The 22,394-nt window shown below is 48.2% G+C and overlaps 2 protein-coding genes and 1 long non-coding RNA gene across 10 annotated transcripts in view; 2 read left to right on the top strand and 1 right to left on the bottom strand.

Annotated features, from left to right (window-relative positions):
* MYCBPAP (MYCBP associated protein) overlaps positions 1-12,084 on the top strand; it is a 29,211-nt gene extending 17,127 nt beyond the window's left edge. The window contains exons 13-19 of the mRNA XM_081184540.1: positions 879-1,025; positions 2,208-2,528; positions 3,514-3,635; positions 4,789-4,904; positions 8,770-8,882; positions 9,126-9,308; positions 11,925-12,084. Coding sequence (XP_081040666.1) covers positions 879-1,025; positions 2,208-2,528; positions 3,514-3,635; positions 4,789-4,904; positions 8,770-8,882; positions 9,126-9,308; positions 11,925-12,026 — 1,104 coding nt within the window. The 3' untranslated portion in view covers positions 12,027-12,084. The remainder of the gene's footprint in view (positions 1-878; positions 1,026-2,207; positions 2,529-3,513; positions 3,636-4,788; positions 4,905-8,769; positions 8,883-9,125; positions 9,309-11,924) is intronic.
* Positions 11,319-11,595, bottom strand: LOC308581916. Its single transcript, XR_014005380.1, has 2 exons — positions 11,501-11,595; positions 11,319-11,390 (listed from the first exon to the last, which is right to left on the bottom strand). It is a non-coding gene; the product is annotated as an uncharacterized lncRNA (long non-coding RNA).
* A 2,055-nt stretch (positions 12,085-14,139) lies between the features above and the next one.
* EPN3 (epsin 3) overlaps positions 14,140-22,394 on the top strand; it is a 35,027-nt gene continuing 26,772 nt past the window's right edge. The window contains exon 1 of one of the 8 annotated variants that reach the window (XM_081184580.1): positions 14,140-15,104. The gene's annotated coding sequence lies outside the window, so the exon portion shown is untranslated. Of the gene's footprint in view, positions 15,105-20,793; positions 20,810-22,394 lie in introns of those variants that run through there. The other 7 variants (XM_081184578.1, XM_081184576.1, XM_081184573.1 and 4 more) reach the window with 7 other exon arrangements.

The raw sequence follows: 22,394 nt of genomic DNA on the forward strand, positions 1-22,394 counted from the left end.
AGTTAAAAAAAGCGCACTTTATTGTCTCGGGGGAGAGTGAAGAGCTGGGCTTGCCTGAGAGGAAGGGGTCTTCAGCTCTTGTCTCTTCAGTATCCAAAAGCTTCCTGGTTGCTGAGGTGAAAAGCATCAACTTTTGCCCAACTCGGGCTTAAAAATTAAAAACAAGAACAAAGACTTCCAATCCTGTCAGGAAAGGTTTGTCCTCAATCTCTTGAGAAGTGGTTTCTAAAAATACATCTTCATTCTGCCCTCCAGTTTGGTGGGGGAGAAATAGATCAAGCTATCTTTGGGGCTTTTCTGGAAGGAACCTCAGACCATTGAAACTTCTTGATTAGTTAAGGTGTGGAGGTAGGAGCAGCAAGGAAGGAGTGACATTTTAGGTGATCTTATCTTGGCTTAGCACTCCCAGGAGGAGATTACATTTACAAGTGATAAGAGAAGGTGGCAGTGAAGGGGACAGTGATCAACGGGCTCAGCATGAGCAGTTGCAACTCAGCTTGCTAGTGTTCCTTGGCTGACTATAATGGACTGTTCCCTTTTTGCCTCTCCAGGCCAAAGCAGAACTTCCAGCCAGGACCAGGGAGACCAGAGTTTAAACCTCCACTCATTCATGAAGCCCATTAGGTGACCTTGGGCCACTCACACTTTTACAGTGACATTGTGAGGCTGGCTGGGCAGAGATGCTGAAATAGAAGGGAGAGAAACAGTCTCCCCATAGCCCTTGTTCATCTGGGCAGTGGCAGAGGGCAGAGTTTCCTTCCTCTTTGCTTCTGCCGCCCTGAGGCGACATTGCATGTTTATGTATTTATCTCTCCATGTGCCTCAGCAACAGGAATGTGCATACCCAAACTTCCATGTGCTTTTCTTGGAAATCGCAGGAAGAGCTAGAAGCCCGGGAAGTTGCTGTCATAGTGGAAGAGAATCTGAAGGACCTGCTTGATCGAATCCGTGTGCCAGAGCGACCACGGTCTCCTCACGATGCGTATGTCACAGAGGAAGAGCTATTCCACAGAATGAACCCAGAGGTATCTTTCTGCTTTGGAGTGAGAGGGTGCTGTTGGTTTTTTATGGGTCAGGGTGTCAGGAATTAGCTTTAGGGTACATGCGCTGCACTCCTGTCTCTATTTAGAAGTGTGTGCCACAGAGTTACATGGTACTTACTCCTATCTAAGTGTATACAGGACTGTTGGCTTAGTCACTGAGGCCTGGAGGACGGGGCTCAATGTTACAGTGGTACCTCAGGTTACATATGCTTCAGGTTAAAGACTCCACTAACCCAGAAATAGTGCTTCAGGTTAAGAACTTTGCTTCAGGATGAGAACAGAAATTGTGCTCTGACGGCGCGGGAGCAGCAGGAGGCCCCATCAGCTAAAGTGGTGCTTTAGGTTAAGAACAGTTTCAGGTTAACTACGGACCTCCGGAACGAATTAAGTACTTAACCTGAGGTACCACTGTACTTTAAAAACTGAGGAACATTCCTTATTGAGGAACATTTGTATTTCTGTTGCCTAATGGCTAGAAGGAAGAGTTTTGAACTTTGAAAGGATTGTGGACTTTAGTGACACAGTCCCCCTCCCCTAAGAGGAGCTGTAGCTGCTGTTTCCAGAACTTAGCCAGCATACTCTCAGTCTGTTAATCATGAGAATCTTAAATCTCGGGCTTATGCTTTCGAGCCCCACGTTGGGCAAAAGATTCCTGCATCACAAGGGGTCCCTTCCAGCTCTACAATTCTGTGATTCTATACTGCTCCTGTCAGGTGATTTCAGGGAAGAAACTAGGCCAAGATGTAGTTTAACAAAGGAACAGCTTTATTGTAAGAGAACATGATTCACTGCCACAGAGCCACCTATAGTTGAAGCAGCAATCGTTAACTCTACATCACAACTCCCATGGCAGATCTGGGAGCCATTTTTTATTTATTTATATTGGGCTGGCATATCAAGTTCTATCCTAAAATGGGATTTCTACATCATGGAATCTATCGGAATCTGTTTAAGTGTGTTAATATCATAGCGTATTTAATCCTTCCTTACTGTCCTTATCTTCTGAATACCAGTTGTTGGGCCTTGCAAGTAGGGAAGGTGCTCTTGTTTTGGGGTCCTGCTTGTTGGGGTTCCCACGAGCATCTGGTTGGCTACGGTGAGAAGAGAGTGATGGACCAGAGGGTTCTTCCCTTATCTTCTTCCCTTATCTTCTCTCGCTTTCAGTTGTACTACCAGCACCAAGTGGTAAAGGAGCTGTATGAGCTGTGGAATAAACTCATGAATCCTCCTCCATACGAGGAGGAGATGAGGAAAAGCATCACTACCCAAGAAGAAGCCTCTCTACCCAAGAGTGGTGGGGAGTCTCGGCAGAAGAGTCCCGACGAATTGCCCCGTAAGAGTGTGTCCCCAGATGATTCTTCGGTGAGGAAGTCCATGGTGGAGGAGCTGGCCGGCGAGCTGAGTAGGTCTGATGTGGAGGACGTCAACCGAATGGAGGACATCAACCGAGTGGAGTGGAATCTGTCCATCTTTGATTTCAAACAGGTGCTTGATTCGGGTGTTCCTTACTTCTCCTGGCTCTGCCCTGTTCCTAGAAAGCCTCGGCCTTGTTATCAACATATCCAAACTTTTTGTTTATTGAAGGCAGCTAGATTGAAAGAAGAATCAGTGTCTAGGACTTGAGACACTGGAATGTGGTGTGTACAAACATGCTGTCTTAAGACGCTTGCACGAGTAATTCCGGAAGAGCAATGCATCGTTAGTTCTATTTCCCAGTGGTTGTCTTTATTTTCCAAGCCAGCTTCCAGAGATCCAGCCCACTTCCAATGCTATTATCTTCATTAGAAACTCAAATGCAAATATGGCTTTTCATATGTTTAGTCCCATGTCATTTTTTTAAGGTGGATGCCAAAAGGGAGAATCCCTGTATCCAGCAAATGCAGATCTTGTGGTTCAGTCATTCAGTAAAGGGATGCGGGTGGTGCTGTGGTCTAAACCACTGAGTCTCTTGGGCTTGCTGATCAGAAGGTCGGTGGTTCGAATCCCTGCAACGGGGTTAGCTCCCATTGCTCTGTCCTAGCTCCTGCCAACCTGGCAGTTCAAAAGCACGCCACTGCAAGTAGATCAGTACCGCTGTGGTGGGAAGGTAAACAGCCTTTCTGTGCGCTCTGATTTCCGTCACGTTGTTCTGTTGCACCAGAAGTGGATTAGTCCTGCTGGCCACATGACCCGGAAAGCTGTCTGTGGACAAACGCCAGCTCCCTTGGCCTGAAAGCGAGATGAGCGCTGCAACCCCATAGTCACCTTTAACTGGACTTAACCATCCAGGGGTCCTTTCCCTTGGACAGGGGAGTGTTGGAGGTGTGGAAGCATTACAAGGCTGAGACCAGAGGCTGCTAGAGGTGGGGCAGCTCTTTTGCCCAAATTTTTCATTCTACCGGGCATGGTGATCTTGGTCTGGCCGTGGATAGCCAGGAACATTTGGTGTTACTAAACCGAGAAATGTTGGCTGTGATTTCTCTCTCGTTAGACTTTGCTGACAATCCCCGAGGAAGAGGAACGAGAAGCTGCCCTGGCCCAGCTCAATAAAGCAGCCTTGGAGCTTTGTTATCCACCAGTGATGCCTCAGACAGATCTCCTTTACCAAATATGGTATGTTGTGGGTGCTTGCAAAGCAGGGATGGGGGACCCTGTGGCCCTTGATATGTTGCTGAAATCCAACTCCCATCAACCCCAACTAGCATGGCCACTGGCAAGGGAGAAGGGGAGCTGGAGTTCAGCAACATCTGGAAGGTCAAAGGCTCCCCACAACTGCTGTAAAGGATTGATTTTGTCCACCAGACACCTTACGCTAGCTGATTGGTAACATTGTCAGCCAAATTAGAATTGATCAGGGGTCTGGAAACCAAGCCATATGAGGAACAGTTGAAGGAACTGTGTGTGTTAACCTGGAAAAGAGAAGACTGAGAGGAGGTACAATAGCCATCTTCAAATATCTCAAGAACTGTCACACGGAAGAGGGAACAAGCTTGGGAGGGTAGGACATGAACCAATGGCTTCAAGTTACAAGAAAGGAGATTCCAACTAAACATAAGAAGAACTTTCTGACAGTAAGAGCTGCTCTACAATGGAACGTTCTCCTTCAGGAGGTTGTGGACTCTCCTTCCTTGGACGTCTTTAAGCAGAGGTGGTACGGCCATCTGCCATGGATGCTTTAGCTGAGATTCCTGCATTGCAGGGGATTGGACTAGATGGCCCATGGGGTCCCCCAATTCTACGATTCTGTTATCCCCTCCAGAAGCAAACCCAAATGCTATGTAGAGTAGAGAAGAAGCTGGGGCTCCCAACAGGTGGGTTGATCCATGTTAAGAGGAGGAAAGGTATTTTGGGGTGCTGGGTGGCTCACAGTTGTCTTCGTTCTTAAGCCAATTCTAGATGCAGTTGGGTTTGTTTATTTATTCCACAGTCCCTTCTTCCAAGGAGTTCAGGGAAGCATGTATTGCTCTTCTCCTTCCTCCATTTCCCGCCCCTTGCAACAACCTTCTTGATCGGCCTGACAGATGGTGACTGGCCCCAGGTCATTGACTTGAGCTGGGTAGTTAGTTGGACCGAGCTGATGGTAGTTGGAATGTGACAACACTTGGAGCTTCCTTTTCCTGCCTTGTCGCGTTAACATGGGGCAGCTCCTGCTAGTTTCAGGCTGCCTTTGGTTCTGAAAAACCATTGAAAAACAGGTAGCAACGTTCTGTTGCTTTCTCAGGCCCTCCTCCTCCTCCGACTTAAATTAGTTCCTTTTTCATTGCAGTTTCCAGTTGTGGCGTGAAGTGATCGATGGTCTGGTGAGCCGTTCGCTGGTGCTCAGGTCGCTGCTTGGTATGCCTGAGAAGGATACTTACGTAGAAATTGTTCCAGAGGAAGTAGGTGAGCTATTGTGTCATCGAAGGGGATCTTTCTGTGGAGCTTGGCAGAATCTGGAGAGGCCAGGAGTGCAGCCTGCCAATCCAGCTATGTAGTTAATGACCTCATCACGCTAGGATGTTAGGATGGAATGCGAGTGGCGCTGTGGTCTAAACCACTGAGCCTCTTGGGCTTGCTGATCAGAAGGTTGGCGGTTTGAATCCTCGCAACTGTTGCTCTGTCCCAGCTCCTGTCAACTTAGCAGTTCGAAAGCATGGCAGTGCAAGTAGATAAACAGGTACCGGTGCGGCGGGAATGTAAATGGTGTTTCCATGCGCTCTGGCTTTTAACCGTCCAGGCCTCCTTTACCCTTTACCTTTTACCATGCTAGGTTGTTATGCCAGTGTTGTTGTTGTTGTCATTAAGTTCACTTCTTTCTTTCTTTTGAATATATTTTTATTGAACAATTTTAGCAATAACCATTTACATTCCCCCCCCTTTGCCCCCTCCCCTACTCCCTCTCCCCCCCCCAGGACTTCCCTCAGCTCCCCTCCCTGGTTTCTTTGAACATATTATCCTCTGCATATTATAAAATTGTAAATATCATTGCCTTATCTATCATATATTCAACTGATAACTTTGTGGATGTTTATTCAAAACCTGCCAAGGAGTCTAAGTTGTTTTGTTGTTTTTTTAGATAATTTGTAAAAAGGTCCCATTCTTCCTTGAAGTCACGATTGTCCTTATTACGCAGTTTGTATGTCAGCTTAGCCAATTCCGCATAGCTCATCAATTTTTCTTGCCACTGTTCTTTCATTGGGATTTCCTCATTCTTCCATCCTTGTGCTAACAAGACACTTGCCACTGTCGTAGCATACATAAATACATTCTTTGGGGTTTTTTGGCAGGTCTTGTCCTACAATCCCTAACAAAAATGCTTCAGGTTTCTTTATAAATGTTATTTTAAACATTTTAAAAAATTCATTGTATATCATTTCCCAAAAAATTTTAACTTCTACATTCCCACCACATATGATAAAAAGTACCTTCTTTTTCTTTACATATTCAGCATGTGTTCGACCCGGTTTTGTACATTTTTGCTATTTGTACTGGTGTGATATACCATCTGTACATCATTTTCATATAAGTAGTTTTCTTTCAAAAGAGAACAATCTGTAAATTTCAGATCTACTTCCCACAATTTCTCCCCGTCCTCAAGTTGTATATTATGACCTATATCTTGTGCCCATTTGATCATAACTGATTTGACCTTCCCATTCTAGCAGAATACTATATGCGCTTTCTCCAGCAGCTTCACTTCTTCTATAACTTCCTTTTGAAATCTGGAAGTTGTATAACTAAACCCTTTTTTGTTATCTTCTTTATACATTTTTATAATTGTCTATAATGCAGCCAATTCTGAAAATGGTCTTTAATTTCCTCATAATCTTTTAACTTCCATTTCCCTTCTTGATCTCTCAATAACTCTCTACAGTGGTGCCTCGCAAGACGAACGCCTCGCAAAATGAAAAACTCGCAAGACGAAAGAGTTTTCTGTTTTTGAGTCATTCCGCAAGACGAATTTCCCTATGGGCTTGCTTCGCATGAAGAAAGCCCATAGGGAAATCTCCGGGGACCTCTTTTAAAATGCTGGCGGTCGGGAGCAAAGACTTTCGCCCACCGCCGGCCTTCAGAAGAGGTCCTGGACCTCTTCTGAAGGCCGGCGGGGGGCAAAAGTCTTTGCTCCCCCCCCCGTCTGCCTTCCGGGGACAGCGGAGACTTCTCCGCTGTCCCGGGCGATTTTAAAATGCTGGCGGGCGGCAGCGAGGCCTTCACTGCCGACCCCCAGCATTTTAAAAGCCCCCGGGGCAGCGGAAACTTCTCCGCTGTCCCGGGCGATCTTAAAATGCTGGCGGGCGGCAGCGAAGCCTTCGCTGCCGCCCGCCAGCATTTTAAAATCGCCCCGGGACAGCGGAGGCTTCGCTGCCGCCCGCCAGCATTTTAAAATCGCCCCGGGACAGCGGGGGCTTTTAAAATGCTGGTGGTCGGCAGCAAAGCGCTCCTGTCCCCGGAGCTTGCGGGGCGGGAGGTGGGGAGAAGGGCTTTTCTTCCCACCGCCAGCCTTCAGAACAGCCTTCTGAAGGCTGGCGGTGGGAAGAAAAGCCCTTGTTCCCCCCCCCAGCCTTCAGAAGAGGTCGGGGGACAGACTGTCCCCGGACCTGGTCTGAAGGCGGTTTCCATAGGAACGCATTGATTGATTTTCAATGCATTCCTATGGGAAACCGTGCTTCGCAAGACGAAAAACTCGCAAGAAGAAAAAACTTGCGGAACGAATTAATTTCGTCTTGCGAGGCACCACTGTATATGTAGGCTACTTCCCTTTTTTGCCAAGCGGTTTGAGCAATGAAGCTTCAATTGATGATAACCACCAGGGTGTTTTTTTGTTCTATTAAATCTTTGTACCTCTCCCACACCCTCATTAGCTATCTTCTGATTGTATGATTGTAAAATCCTTTATGCACTTTTCTTTTCCCGGTCATTAAGTTCATTTCTATGACGCTTTATATTTTTAAGAAAAACATCTCAGAGTTGTTTACAACCTACATTGAATCTGGGGACACTTTTCAACTTCAATGGATTTTGAATGGGCACTGATTTGTAAATCTGGGGACTGTCCCTGGGAAACAGGGACATCTGGGTAACCTGTGTGTGTGTGTGTGTGTGTGTGTGTGTGTGTGTAAAATTTCAAGAGAAAAAGGAAAAATTTCCACATATACACTTCAATACATTGTTTTGTTTTATTGACTTCCCATCCCCTTTTCCATGGTGATTTTATTTTCTCTCCTTTTACTACACCCTATCTTCTATCTCTTATAACAAAACAATATTATAGTAAGTCCTATTTTTTTCTGTTCCTCATGCTTCAAATCCTGCTTGCAAGTTCATCATACTATAATATTTCTTTAAATAATAATAATTGTATTTCCCAGCCTTAAAAAACAGATACTACACTTGATCTTAGTCAAAAGGCCGGGAAATATTATTATTTAAAGAAACATTATAGTACAGTGGTGCCCCGCAAGACGAATGCCTCGCAAGACGGAAAACTCGCTAGACGAAAGAGTTTTCAGTTTTGGAGGTGCTTCGCAAAACGAATCTCCTATGGGCTTGCTTCGCAAGACGAAAATGTCTTGCGAGTTCCTGCGGTTTCCCCCCCTTTCTCCCCCTTTTCTAAGCCGCTTATCAGCTGATCCGATAAGCTGATAAGCCGCTAAAAGCCGCTAATAGCGCTAATCCGCTAATCCGTCAATGGGCTTGCTTCGCAAGACGAAGAAACCGCTAGACGAAGAGAATCACAGAACGGATTCTTTTCGTCTTGCGAGGCACCACTGTATATATTATACTATATAATATAGTATATATTCAAAGCAGCATAATTAACAGGAAGCTAAAAGTTTAGTATGAATGAGCAACCAAGTGGGCTCTTGGAGAGGAGATTGCAGCTGTTTTGTTCCTCTCCAGTTGTTTTGCTGCTGAACTAAGCCATGGTTTGTTGTAGTGCATCATCTGAACTTGGGTTTAGCGTTCTCCAAACAAATCACAAGTAAGTCAGCTCAGCAGCAAAACGACCAGGGAGGAGCAAAGCCTTTGCAGCTCGGCTCCAGAAACCTGCATGTTCGTGTGCTCATGCTAAGCCATGGTTTGGTTTAGGGTGATGTGCAAATGATGTTTGTTGAACAGGATGTCAAATGTTCCTGACTTTTCAGAGCTTGGTACTAGTTACCTGGCAAAAAATTTTTGATGGCGGTGACTGGTGAAATAATGGAAAGTTGTCAATTCTAGTCTAAAGAGGGTTCAGTTTAGCAGAACTGCTCTGTTTTCTGCGCAGTTGAGTTGAAGCCAGTTGCCATGAAGACAGGGAAAGAGGACCGGAAACTTCAGAAAGAAGACAAGAAGGCTGCAAAGGAAAAAGACAAAGAAAAAGCGAAAGCGGCCAAAGAGGTACATAGCTGGACTCTTGTAAGGTACGAATGCTGGAAACGAAGGACTTGGTTCCGAGGAAGTATTTGAAAAGGATTTTGGAGCTTCTGAACAGAGCTGCCTCTTTGCTGTAAAAGGGCGGTTTCCTTCGGACGTGCAACTTGCTGGGAAATACACATGAGAAGACGTTCATGTGACATATGTCCTCAGCTTGCTCCGAGCTCTCTCTATAGTCTATATCATACCTGTGTTTTTTCTAAACAGGAACGTCCAAAAAGCATGAAAGCCAAATTGAAAGAAGAGAGAAAAGCAAGAGGTTCCACAAAGGAGACAAAGGAGTCTGTCTCTGCGTCACAGGAAGCTGCAGGGTCAGAGGCCCAAGAAGCTCACCAAGAACAAGTGGACCCAATCCTGCAGGAAAAGTACCACGAGAAACTTTATGTCGAAGTAAGTCGGTGTGCCCAGCGTTGTCACCTTTTGTCCATTTCCTTACCGCTTTAGCTAAAGTTCTGAACTCTGTTATTTGTAGGTATGTACTGTTAATGTGGGTGGTGCTGTGGTCTAAACCACAGAGCCTAGGGCTTGCTGATCAGAAGGTTGGCGGTTTGAATCCCCGCGACGGGGTTAGCTCCCAATGCTCGGTCCCAGCTCCTGCCAACCTAGCAGTTCAAAAGCACATCAAAGTGCAAGTGGATAAATAGGAGCACTCCGGTGGGAAGGTAAGCGGTGTTTCTGTGTGCTGCTCTGGTTTGTCATGCTGGCCACAGGACCCAGAAAAACTATCTGTGGACAAACGCCGGCTCCCTCAGCCAGTAAAGCGAGATGAGCCAGAGTCCTCCACGACGGGACTTAACGGTCAGGGGTCCCTTTACCTTTACTGTTAAAACTAGTGGGCCTTGCTTCTGAACAAATGTGCCTAGGATGAGGCTGCTTATCATCTTCTCCCAGTTGCTTTTTCATTTTGTGCCATCTTTTCAACATACGGCAATTGATGTCAGGCTTAGAACTTGCTGTGCATTTGTGACAGACAGGCAACTGTTTAATCCGGTCTCCTGAGATGAAAGTTAAAACTTCTCTATAATGAGTCCTTCATGCATGCATTGCTTTTGAAATGGGTACCTTCTCCGCAAGTTCAGAGTGACTTTTTCATTTGCTTCCTCAAGCTGATCTAGCAGAGTTATCTTCTGTGATAACACAGAGGCCAGGCATTAGGGAGAAATAGCATCTCCTGCAGTCCTGAAACACGAATCGATTCTCCCCACTGACATCTTCTCAGTGCTCAGACTTGAGACTTGATAGACTGATGGAATAATTACACTTTTTGTCTCCTAACAGCATAGGGCTAGGCAGCAAAGAAATTTGGGTAGGGCTGCTATTCCGGAATAAACTCAGCCAGAACCATAACATTTTAATACAATCTATGGCCTTTTAAACTGGGGGGCAATTGTTTTTGTTTGTTTTTATATTCTAAATGAAGGGTGGTATAGAAATTTAATAATAAAAATACAGTCATATCTTGGATCCCAAACGCTCTGGAACTCGGATGTTTTGGCTCCTGAACGCCGCAAACCCGGAAGTAAGTGTTCCGGTTTGCAAACGTTCTTTGGAACCTGAACATCCACGGGTTCTGATTGGCTGCAAGAGCTTGAGAGACTCCTGCCTGACATCCTGGAGAGCTGCCGCCGGTTGGTTTAGACAGAACTGAGCTAGATAGGCTAATGATCTGATAAGGCAGCTTCCTCTGTTCCTAAAATCCTACCCATGTCTACTGAGCCACACTTGAGTATGCAGTGGGCAAGTGTGCATTTCATGGCCATCTAATTCCTGCCACTTCTCACCCCTGATCTTAGCTTAGAAGGGCAGGCTAGGCCAGGACCTGAGGGCCATTCCAGGATCTCCCAGGACAGCCAGCAGGCACGATAACCTGCCTTCCACCTCCACTAGCCAAAAGGATATACGGGGTTGCATCTTCTTCAGCTCAGCAGGTCAGACATGAGAGAGAAAACGTGGGGCCGAGAGTGCTTCCCAAAATTTTATGAAGCACTTAACCTGTTGAAATGACAATTCTCCCCTGCCTCTAAATGCACAGTCCTCTTTTGCACCTGTGTGAGGCAAGGTTTCAGCCTTTCCTCAGCCCACTGAAAAGAAAGATTGGCAGCAGGTTACAGCACAGTCCTAATGTCTACGCCGAAGTCCTGTTCAGTTCAGTGGGCCTTATTCCCAAGTTCGGTGAGGCTAGGACTACAGCTTTACATGTACCCCAAATAGTATATGTTTATATCATGGATAGGCAAACTAAGGCCCAGGGGCTGCATCCGGCCCAATCGTCTTCTAAATCCAGCCTGTGGATGGTCCAGGAATCAGCATGTTTTTACATGAGTAGAATGTGTCCTTTTATTTAAAATTCATCTCTGGGTTATTTGTGGGGCATAGGAATTCCTTCATCCCCCCCCCCAAAAAATATAGTCCATCCCCCCACAAGGTCTGAGGGACAGTGGACCGGCCCCCTGCTGAAAAAGTTTGCTGACCCTTGGTTTATATAAAAAAATTCCTTCCCGTAGCACCTTAAAGACCAACTAAGTTAGTTCTTGATATGAGCTTTCGTGTGCATGCATACTTCTTCAGATACACATATACACATTGGTTTATATGTTTGTAGCTTCCTCAGCCATTACACTAATGGAACAAAGAGGCTTTAGGAGCTGTTGGGATTGCTCCAATTTGTCACTGATGATGGAATTCTGCAGCAGTAATATAGAGGGTTATCCTCAGTTGCAGTTGGTCATTAAGGCTGCAGTCCTACATCTATGTATCTGAAAGCAAGCCCCACAGAGCATTCAGTGGGGCATACTTCTGAACAGACATATACTGTACAGGGTTGCTCTGTTAAAGGCTGAAAAATGCCTCTCTCACACACAGAGAATGTTTGTTATGGGATGCCTGCACACACACAAAAACCACCTGAGAAAAACCATACTTGACTGTCTGTTCCTGTGTACCTTTCTACTGGGACTTTGCTGTCCACACTTTTGTCCTGAAAGTTTTTTTGACTCCTGTTCTTAGGTTTATGGACTGCTGGATTCAATGGTGAGCAAAATGCTTTCCCTCTTTGAAGTGCTGAAGAACGATCCCTTAGAAAAGAAGAACAAACCACCTTTTGTCTAAATACTACTGATTTCATAATGAAATGATAATAATAATAAAAAACCTTGTTTATATATGCTGTGCCAGAGCAGTTTCCTTTTGTTTATAAAGCTGCCAATTGCTTAAATAGACATGAGGGCTAATCTGCACAATTAACTCTGCCACAGTTGGCTGGCACTACTCGTTTCTCTGTACGAAAATTTCGGGGTGTAATTAAGGGCAATCCACAGTATGGCAAGGTTTTCAGACCAATGCTATGACTGGCTTCATACATTAACAACGACATGATTGAACCCAGGGGTAGATCATAACTTCTTCTTCTTCTTCTTCTTCTTCTTCTTCTTCTTCTTCTTCTTCTTCTTCTTGTGATTCACCATCAAGTTCCCTCTTCCTCATGAAAACAGATTTCAGGCAGCTACTTCTATATGCATTGCAGAGCCCCGGATTATGATTGTTGGGGCCTGCGGAGCTCCATCAATGCTATAGTAGCCTGTTTACAGACAAGGGCTTTTCAGAAGCTTGGGAGTGGAATTGTTCAGCTATGGTGCTTCTCCCCCGCCCTGGCAAGGAAATGCCCCATCAAGCTGGTTTTGTAGTTCTTCAAGCAAAAGCCCTAAACTCATACCCACCAAGCAGCATGGCCAGCCCTCCTGTGATAGATGTACAAGGATCTGCTGAGGGCATGTCTTTGGTCGTCCCCATGGGACCACTAGCGATGAGCAGCCCTCTGGGAAATCTAGAAACTTAGTTGGTTACTGCCAACTTTGGACTACATCAACACGATGCAGAAATGTGGAATATAAATGCAATGAGTAAATGCTAACTTTTGAACGCGTGCAGGAGATGCTGTGCATTGATTTTTGCTGTACAGAAAACATTCATGGGTGAATGGGCCACTTATAGAGAAGAAATGCCTCTCCTATACCAAAGGCCCCCATTCCCCATTTCATCTAGACTGGGACTGGCACTATTGGCAAGGGAGAGCCCGGTACCTTATTGCGCCTGTAACTCCTGTGCCAAGTGTGAATCCCATATCTCAAGCCACCTGCTAAATTGCCGATTTTGCAGCACTTCAGGCAGTATCTGGGTGAAAGCCCAAACTCAAACGCCCAGCAGTTCTTCTGCTTGGATCAAGGCAGTTGAGAGGTCCCAACCTGCATTGTGCTGGACAAGCTTTTGCCTTTGTATGCTGTTAAGGAAACTCTGGCACCAAGTGTTCTAAATCCGTTCCCTGAGATGACTGCCTCACCTTCCTTGCATGGGTCTTGCTGAGTCTTTACATCCGCTCTCCCTAGATGTTTCCTGTCCCCTGATCCTTTTAATGTGAGGTGCCAGGGATTGAGCCTGGGACTTCTCAGGTGCAAAAGTTGGAAGCATGGTCCTCCCCTCCTGAGTCAGTGAAGGGGAATTTGTGGCCCTCTGGAAGTTTGATAGACTCCAGTCCCCCTTCATCCCTCCTCGTTGGCCTTTCTATATGGATGTGTTGAACAATGGAGTACAAGGAACATCTGAAGGGCTGCAGGGCCACTTCTGGGACCTGCTGGTGAAGGGCAGGTGATCATTATCAAACCTATTTGCTTTAATAAAAAGGTCAGCATGAACCCCCACCCCCCACAGCACACCCAGAACCCTCCTCCCTCCCTGTTCTCCACAGCAGGTAGATGGATGGCTTATTCTCAGCTCCCCCTCCATCCCAGAAGGAGAATCATAGAATCATTTGAATGGTAGAGTTGGAAGGGGGTCCCAAGGATCATTTAGTCCAACCCCCTGCAATGCAGGATTCTCAGTTTTTTATTATTATCATCCAGGAGAACACTAGAACCGTCAGATAGAAAAGAGGCGAACAAATCTGTTGCTGATTCAAGCATATAGTACAAAGAGTGGAGTGGATGCGGCAGCTCGATGACGAGGAAGAGGATGACAGCCGTCATCCCCGCCTCCTGCTCGCTACTTGTCAGCGGATCTTTGGGGAGGGGGTGAAGGTGGGGGTCGTCGTCCCCCCCCCCCCGCGAACCAACACGTCGTCGGTGCTGTCAAAATCTTTTTGAAGGGAGGTGGGGAGAGGTGGGAGCGGGCGAAAGGACAGGCCTGGCGGTGGCAGCCCTTAGGTCACGCCGCCGTTTTGCTGTCTAGGCAAACCAAACAAAGCCCCGGGGGCCCCGGCGGTGGCAGCGCTCCAGCTCTGGCACGGCAGGGACCGAGCCTCGTCCAGGGCTTGTTAACGCTTCTGCCTCCCTCGGCCCTTCTCTCCCACATCGCCCGTCGCCGCCTTGGCACGCCTGCCTGGCGGTGCCCGCCGCCCGAAGGGGTTAAGCCAGTGAGTCACTGCCTCTCTGCTTTCATAATCCCTGCCTCTCTCTCTCTCTCTGTCTCTCTCCTGCGTCTCCCTCGAAGCTGGGTCGCCGAGAAGACTTTGGAGAGTCCCTGTCGTCGACGTCGCGGGCCTGAAGCGGTTAACCAGAGCCGGGGTGGCAGCAGCAGCAGCAGCGAGCCTGCCTCCTCGCTCCCTGGCTCAGTCCCTCCTGCTTTGCGCGCCGCGCGCGCCTGGTGTCCTGTAGAAACTGAAGCAGACCTGCCCAGCAAGCCGAGCAACTTTTTGCTCCCCCCCCCCCCCCGCATCCCGGCTCCCCGCCTTGCTCTCTTTTAAACGCCGGGCTGGCGAGGAGGACGAGAGACTCCCTCCGCAGCTGAGGGAAGACTAGGCGCAAACACACACAAACGCCGAGGCTGATTGCGCGCCGTGGTCGCCGCGTCGTGCGCCCCTGCGAGGCAAAGCTCCTGTTCCTCTCCTGGGTGGACTCGCAAAGGTGAGAGGAGGAGGAGAAGAGGAGGAGGAGCAGCAGCAGGATGGAGGGACGGCTTCGCTTTCCCGCTGGATGGATTTAGGGACAGGGTGGCGGGGAGAGGAGGCTGGAAGCCACCACCGAGCAGTGCGCCTGCCTGATCCGGTCGTCTGAGGGGAAAGGTACCTGAAGGGGGTTGAGGATGGCAGCCGCCGCAGCAGCACCAGCCGACTGCGGACACCGCTGCTGAAGGAGAGCTTGGCAGCGGCAGGAGAAGGACACGCGCACAGCAGCTGCTGCAGCAGCGGCGCCTGAGGTAAGGACGCTCGCCTCAGGACTGCCCAGCGGGAAAGGACGACCCGGGTGAACGGTCGCCCTGCGCTTTTCCTCGACGGGCGGCAGTGCAGACCCCTCTGGAGGGAGGAGGATGGCGCTGGGTGGGGGGCGGCAGAGAGAGGAGGCTCAGCCTCGAAAAGGTAGCCCGGAGGAGGAGGAGGAGGAAGTGGGGGGGGGGAGGAAAGTTCTGGACGCCGAGCGCGCTTTCCTGACTGCAGTGAAGCCCGCTTTGATTGTCATCGCGAGTTTGGCAAAGCCGAGCTGCTGCCTCCGCTGGGCTCCTCGCACTGCGCCGCCGCCGCCGCCTGCTGAAGTTTCCTGGTCCGCAGAGGGGTGGGGTGGCGAGCAGGGAAACCTGGCTTAAAAAGGGGGGTGCCTTTGGTTTTTGTGCGCGCGAGGGAGAGGGCGAGATCCCCTTTTCCTTACCCAGATGCAGGAGGAGGAGGTTACCCAGCGAAGTAGGCAGTCTGTGCTCTGAACCCCCCTGTCTCTCCCCCCTCCACCTCCCCTCTCGCGCCACCTGCATGCTCCAGCGCCCTGCCAGAGCACGCAGGTCGCGCGCCTTTGGATGGGTTGGATCGGGCCTCTGCCAGAGAGCAGCTGCCGCCTCCGAACTCCCCAGGATTTCTTCAAGGTGTGTGTAGGCGCGCACACGGACACCCCCGCGCACACCTTTCCTTCTCCCTCCCCCTCCCTCCCCCCTCTCTGGCGCTCGCTCGCTCGCACAGGGACTAGGGATCGTAGGAAGATTCAGCAGGATTATGTAATGACGGCTGCTTTGGCTAGCTAGCTGCGCTGGTAAGGGCTGCCTGCTGCCTGGTCGCGCGAGCAAGAAAGGGGGTAAGTCAGTGTCAGGCTTGGGGGTCCCGAAGCACTTGGGTGGAAGGCAGGACACACACAGACAAACAAACAGACAGACAGACAGACAGACAGACAGAGCACCAAAGAGTCTTCTATAGGGAGGTTCGCCCGCGCTTTGATGAATCAAATCAGGCTCTGAAAGTTTCCTCTCAGGTCCTGTCGCCAACCCGGCGCCCCATTTCAATCTTTTGCCCACCCCACTTTATTAAAGCACAAGTCCCTTCTATCCCACTCAGATTGGTTCTTTTCTTTCCCAGGTCAGGTTAAGGTTCAGATTACGCTTTTGTTGTATTAAAGAGGGGAGTGGGACTGTTTCACTGGCTACTTGCCTTCTTCACTCTTTGCCAACCAGGTATCCTCCAGATGATTTTGAACACAGTACAACTTTTTCCAGCTCCATAGTTGTGGTCCAAACTACCCAGAGGGCACCAGGCCAGTGAAGGGTGGACTACTAAGAAGGCTCCCTGTTACTTTTCTGTGGGAGCATCTCTGGCAACTCTGCACCAGAGGGAGACTCACTTCCTGGGCACAGTTATTAGGCCAGAGCTCAGTGGCAGAGCCGTGTGCTGCTTTGTATGCAGAACCCCTCAAATTCAGACCCCGGAAATCCTGGAGAGCCTTTGCCAGTCAGTGCAGGGAACACTAAGCTAGATGGCAGCTTCTTATGTTCCCAAATATTAGAAAAATTAAGAGGGGTGTGGTGTTGTTATTGTTGTCGTTTTGTTTTTGCAATCAAGCGGCTTATAAATCTTATGGAATAAATAAATGAAATAAATTGCATCAGAGAGAAAAGGAGGGTCAGCTGTAGAGCAGGATGTTTGAAATGGACGACCTGTGACCCTCTTTCCCTGCAGCCTCCTACAGTGCAGTCCATCCTTCAGGGTCTTGATTTTGGAGAACTTGCTTCCTCCACCCCCATTTGCTGCCCCATCTCTTTTCTTCCCCAACAGAGTTTTGCTTCTTTCCTCCCTCTGTTGTAATTGCATAGTTGAATCAGTTCTTGCCTCGCTTTACAGAGTGGCGCAAACAAAAGGAAAAACGAAAACAGAACGAGAGGGCTGGTTTCTGCCCTGACGAGTTTACAGTTTTATACTTTTCCAGCTTGTTGGGAAGGACAACTAAGGGGGAGGTAGGAAAGGGAGAGGCAAATGTAACAAGGGGTGGACCTGTGCAAATGTTACCTTTCCCTCCTATCTTACCATCTTTCCTCCATTCAGATTTTCCCCCTTGCTATCTCTGGAGTTGGACTATTTCTTATTGTCCCTGGAAATGAAACACAGAATGCATCCTGCTACTAGTAATAATACTTATATGCAGTTTAGAGGGTGTTGTGGAAACCCAGCAGGGATGATGATGGGCCCAGTCTAGCAGGAAGTTCTCCTGACCAAGCTCTGTTGCCTGGGAGCTGTGCAAGAGATGTGCCGTGTCTAGTTTGTTGCAGGCAGCAGCAACCTGGGAAACCTTGGCTCACCATACAGCCGGGGTTGTCTTGCTGCAGTGTAGGCTCAGGTGGTTCTTCTTCTTGAATGTGTCGCTTAACCTAAGTTTAGGACTTTGGGCATTCCCTGGGCAGTGAGTGCCAGGCCTCCTTCGCATGCCCTCCCCACCTGACCATTTATTTCAGTCAAGGTCACTGCAGTAATTTCATATGTAGCTGCCTGGTGCTGCTGTCTTATCTATCGCACGGTTTCTGTTTCCCTCTCTTTGTGTTCCTGGGGATATTGTGTTCGATAAAACTTACTGCTCTTAACACTCTTGGCAGCTCTCCAAACACAAACACTCTCTGCTCTCTTTTCCCTCTCCTCCCACCGGGGCTGAAACAGACACATCTGAACCCTGAGGGTCATGGGCTTTCCCACAAAGCCACTTCCCACCCACCCACCCTTCTCCCCCCACAGCCTCAGATGTGGTGAGGATGAGGCACTCTGCACATGCTCAAGGACACAGGAAGAGAGGATGATTGCCCGTGTTCTGAGGCCATGCCCTGACCTATGCAATGAAAAGCAGGCTGTGCAACTAGGCCAGGTGAGCAGGGCCGTATTAGGCCCTGCCTCCGAGCTCCCAAGAGATTTTTCTTTCTACACGCTGTGATTGAAAAATGCCCGGGACGTTTCTTTAATGGGTGTCTTTCACAGCCTTAATTAACTCAGTTGCCTGAGTCTGACCCTGGAGCTCCTCTGGAGGTTGGAGCCAGGTGTTTGCTAGAAAGGAATGTCCTCCTGACCCAAGACTTATGTTCGAGGGACGCTTTCATCAGCAGGAACTTAGTGTTTGCTAGAGGAGGAGGAGGAAGAGAAGGAGCAGCAGCAGCAGGAGTTTTTATAAGGCGGAACCTTATCTGTAACCTTGTCAAAGCCAGAAGGAGAATGTTGGTATCTGGAGTCCGCACATAATCTGCTGCATTGGCCCACCCAAGGCCGCTGCCCCCACATGCCACCGTGTTCCCTTCCATCTGTGCTGCCTTTGTAGGCCACAAACATCCCTGAACTGCAATCAGCTTGCAGCCAAGTTGGCTCCTATGGCTTTCAAGGGCCTCTCCAGCAAATTTGCTTTCCCCTTGTGGCTGCCCACTATGGCTCAGGCTTCACCACATCATAAGAACCTAAGAAATCCCCACTGAGTCAGACCAAAGGCCCATCTAGTCCAACACTCTCTTCATGCAGTGGCCTTCAGGAAGGCCGTAAGTGGGATTTCAGTTGCTCTCCCCACTTGGGATTCCTGGCAACTGGTATTCAGAGGTCCCTTGACAGTGGAGGTAGAGCATGACCATTTTGGCTTGTAGCCGCTCATCATAGACTCATAGAATTGCAGACTTGGAAGTGATCCTGAGGATCATCTAGTCCAGCGGTTCTCAACCTGTGGGTCCCCAGATGTTGTTGGACTACAACTCCCATCATCCCTGAGCTCCGGCCTTGCTAGCTAGGGGTGATGGGAGTTGTAGTTCAACAACATCTGGGGACCCACAAGTTGAGAAAGGTTGATCTAGTCCAACCCCCTGCAATGCAGGAATGGATAAGCAGCTGCCCCAATATGGGGATTGAACCTGCAACCATGGCGTTATCAGCACTGCACTCTAACCAACTGAGCTATCAAGGCAAAATAGTCTTATCCCTCCCTGAGACTCCCTGTTCTCCAGTCTCTCTCTCTCTCTCTCTCTCTCTCTCTCTCTCTCTCTCTCTCTCACACACACACACACACACACTGCTGGCCACCCCAGACCTCCTGAATTCTGCTGAAGACCTCACCCTGCCTCCAGTTCTTAGTGTCGCTTGTTCTTCTGCCCCATGTCAGCAACATCTCCTTGACCTTGCTGCTCTGCAGATGGGGAAGGGAGCTCATGGCTAGAGCTTTTTGTACATATGGTTCCAGGTTCAAGCGCTGGCATCTCTAGGTTTTTGTTTTTTAAAGGATCCAACAGCAGAGGAGGGAAGGTGGCCCTCCATGCCCCTCTATGTGGCCCTCCAGACTCTCCCAAGCCACATTTTGCTTGGGATGGGTTTTTTTTTGCCTGGCTTGTGTGTATCCTCAAACTCTGAAAACATCTCTTCCTTGTCTGAATAGGAGCTAGGGTGTTGGGTTGTAGAAACCAGCCTACTGGACATGGCCACTGGTATGCCAGTTTGGTGAAGACTTGACATTTTCATCCCCAAAAAAGTTAAATCAAAAACTTTCCATTTCAGTTTCCACTGAAATGAGGCTGCATTTTAATATTTTAATGTTGTATTTTAGTCTTGTTTTTTAAGTTGTATTTCAGTCAATTGTTTTTATATCTGGTGTTAGCTGCCCTGAGCCCGGTCTTGGCTGGGGAGGGCAGGGTATAAATAAAATTTATTATTATTATTACTGTACAAAGGTAAAACTTAACAGTTGTTGCTCTGCCCTGCCTCTGGCCCTGTTTCCCTGCTGGCTGTCAGAATGGAGTGCGGCCCTCAGGCTGAATAAGGGTTCCCACCCCTCTGGTAGCAGATGGTGTGCAAGGCCCTTATCTGCCCTGAAACGGACCCTTGTCAGCATAGACAATGCTTGGCCAGACGGACACATCGTTTGACCTACCTCATGATATTGTTGTCTACAACACCTCCTTTTCCAGTTCCCTTCTTCAGTCACATACCTATGTCCCACTACAATCAATGGACCCCTGGATTCCCCTTGCCCTGATTTTTTTGGGTTGGCCACCACATGCCGCCACCGACATGACCCACTGCCACACCACCTCAGCTTTAAAATCAGGTTGATCTATGTTTCTCAGTCCAGACACAGAAGAGTGGTATTACAGTCCGCAGGGTACTACTAACACTACTAATTCTTATTATTTAATTTGTAACCCTGCCCATCTGACTGGGTCACCCCAGCCACTCTGGGCAGCTTCCTGCATATACAAAAATACAATAAAACATTAAATATTAAGAAAGCTTCCCTATACAGGGCTGCCTTCAGGTGTCTTCTAAAGGTTGTGTAGTCCTTTATCTCCTTGACATATGGAGGGAGGACGGTCCACAGGGAGGGCGCCACTACCAAGAAGGCCCTCTGCCTCGTTCCCTGTAACTTCGCTTCTAGCTGTGAAGGAACTGCCAGAAGGCCATTGGAGCTGGACCTCAGTGTCTGGGCTGAACGGTGGATGTCTAAAGACATAGCTCTTATTTAAATACACACACACACACTATAGTCACAAAGCACCTCAGAAACCCAGACTTTACAACCTAACATGCTGACCGCTCAATTAGCCATCATCTGCTGTGTCTGCTGTGTGCTCTTGCACTGTCTGGTCATGGCCACTGGGTATGCCAGTCCAGGCAGTGGTCCACCTATTTGGCTTCAGTGCAGGTCAGCTTGGTCCGGGTGCCTGCAGTGTCCTTTCCCATAGCCTCCTTTTTAAGTTACAATGGAATGGCGTGTTCCTTTCACCCCCTCTGTGAGTTGCTGTGCTTGGCTGCAGTCATTTTCCTGGCGCGCAAGCTCCACTCAAAATCTAAAAACAGTAAGTGGGTTGGATTGTGCAGAGCAATCAATACAGGGAAATGTCTTGAAAGAAACTCTGCAAGCCGTACGCAAGCAGTCTCTAGATTCTCTCTTCCTGACTCACTTGTCAGGGATGCTTACCGTCATCAGGGTGGAGAAGGATGATGGCTTGTTCCTCACCTAGAAAAGTGGACACAGTCAGGTCATGCTTACTGCAAAGGGTGGAGCTGTTCCCCTAGAGAGGAGTAGGATATATGACTCATTCTGTTGGTTTGAGGAGCCATGCACAAACTTCCCGGGCGTGTGCTTTATGGGTATGCATTTCCAGTCAGCGGGGGAAACAGAGTTTGTAAGGGAAGGTTGAATTTAGACTCATTGGAGAAGGCAAAAGATGAAATCAAGGTGATGATGAAGTAACTGCATTTCAGAGAGACTTCTCTCCAGGGGGCTTCAATTTAGGAAGTAAACAGGGGTGGGATGATCTGTCCCCAGCCAGTCCAGTCCTTGGTGGCTTGCTTTGGATCTATTTACAGGAACCCTGAAGAAAAACATTGCTAGGCTGGTCAGTTTCCTACATTTGGGAACAAAAAAGAAAGAAAGAAAGAAAGAAAGAAAGAAAGAAAGAAAGAAAGAAAGAAAGAAAGAAAGAAATCCAGTTTTCTTAAATCTCTTTTGAGTGTTCCGCAGCATTTCATTTTAGGATGATGGCAGGAATTTAAAATATGTGGCAAAGGGTAGATTTGAAACTGAAGGGCAAATGATGTCACTCTGTTTCTGGTGGCTGGAGTTTTGGGTTTTGCAAAACTGCTGCAGCATTTCTTAAACGTCGTGATTTCACATTGTGCAAATGATTCACCCTGAAGTGTGTTCATGGGAGAGATGATGGAGCCATGAATCAGTCGATGGGTTTTGCTTCGTTACGGAGACTCTGATTGATTGACAAGCTATAAACAGGGAGGAAAGTTTCCTGATGCCATATTGAAGATTCTGCCTTCCATCGGTGTGGCATGTCACATGCGTGGCATGTCTGAGCCATCCAAATCAGGGCTACATCCACACCATCCATTTAAAACACTCTCGTGACCACTCTTAACAGTCATTGCTCCCCTCAAATAATCCTGGGAACTGGGAGCTACAATTCCCACCACCCATAAAAAACCCCTACAGTTCCCAGTATTCTTGGGGGAGAGTTGTGTGTTTTAAATAGATGGACCTGGGATTGTCTTTTGCCCTGTGGCTCCATGAACTACTCTAGCATTTTTTTTCAGATTTTTCAAGGGACCATGTCCTACATCATCCATGTGTTGGCTGAGGAATCCTTGCATTTTGTAGAAGAGTGTGGGACACGTTCTAGGGTGCTCAATCACATTCACACAAAACCTCTGGCTTGCCCTGTTGGGATCCATGACAAGTGCTTGCGGTTCCAGACTGTCAATATTTTCAGGCAAAA

The sequence above is a fragment of the Podarcis bocagei genome, assembly GCF_964188305.1.
Source record: "Podarcis bocagei genome assembly, chromosome: 2".
In the NCBI taxonomy this organism is placed as follows: domain Eukaryota; kingdom Metazoa; phylum Chordata; class Lepidosauria; order Squamata; family Lacertidae; genus Podarcis; species Podarcis bocagei.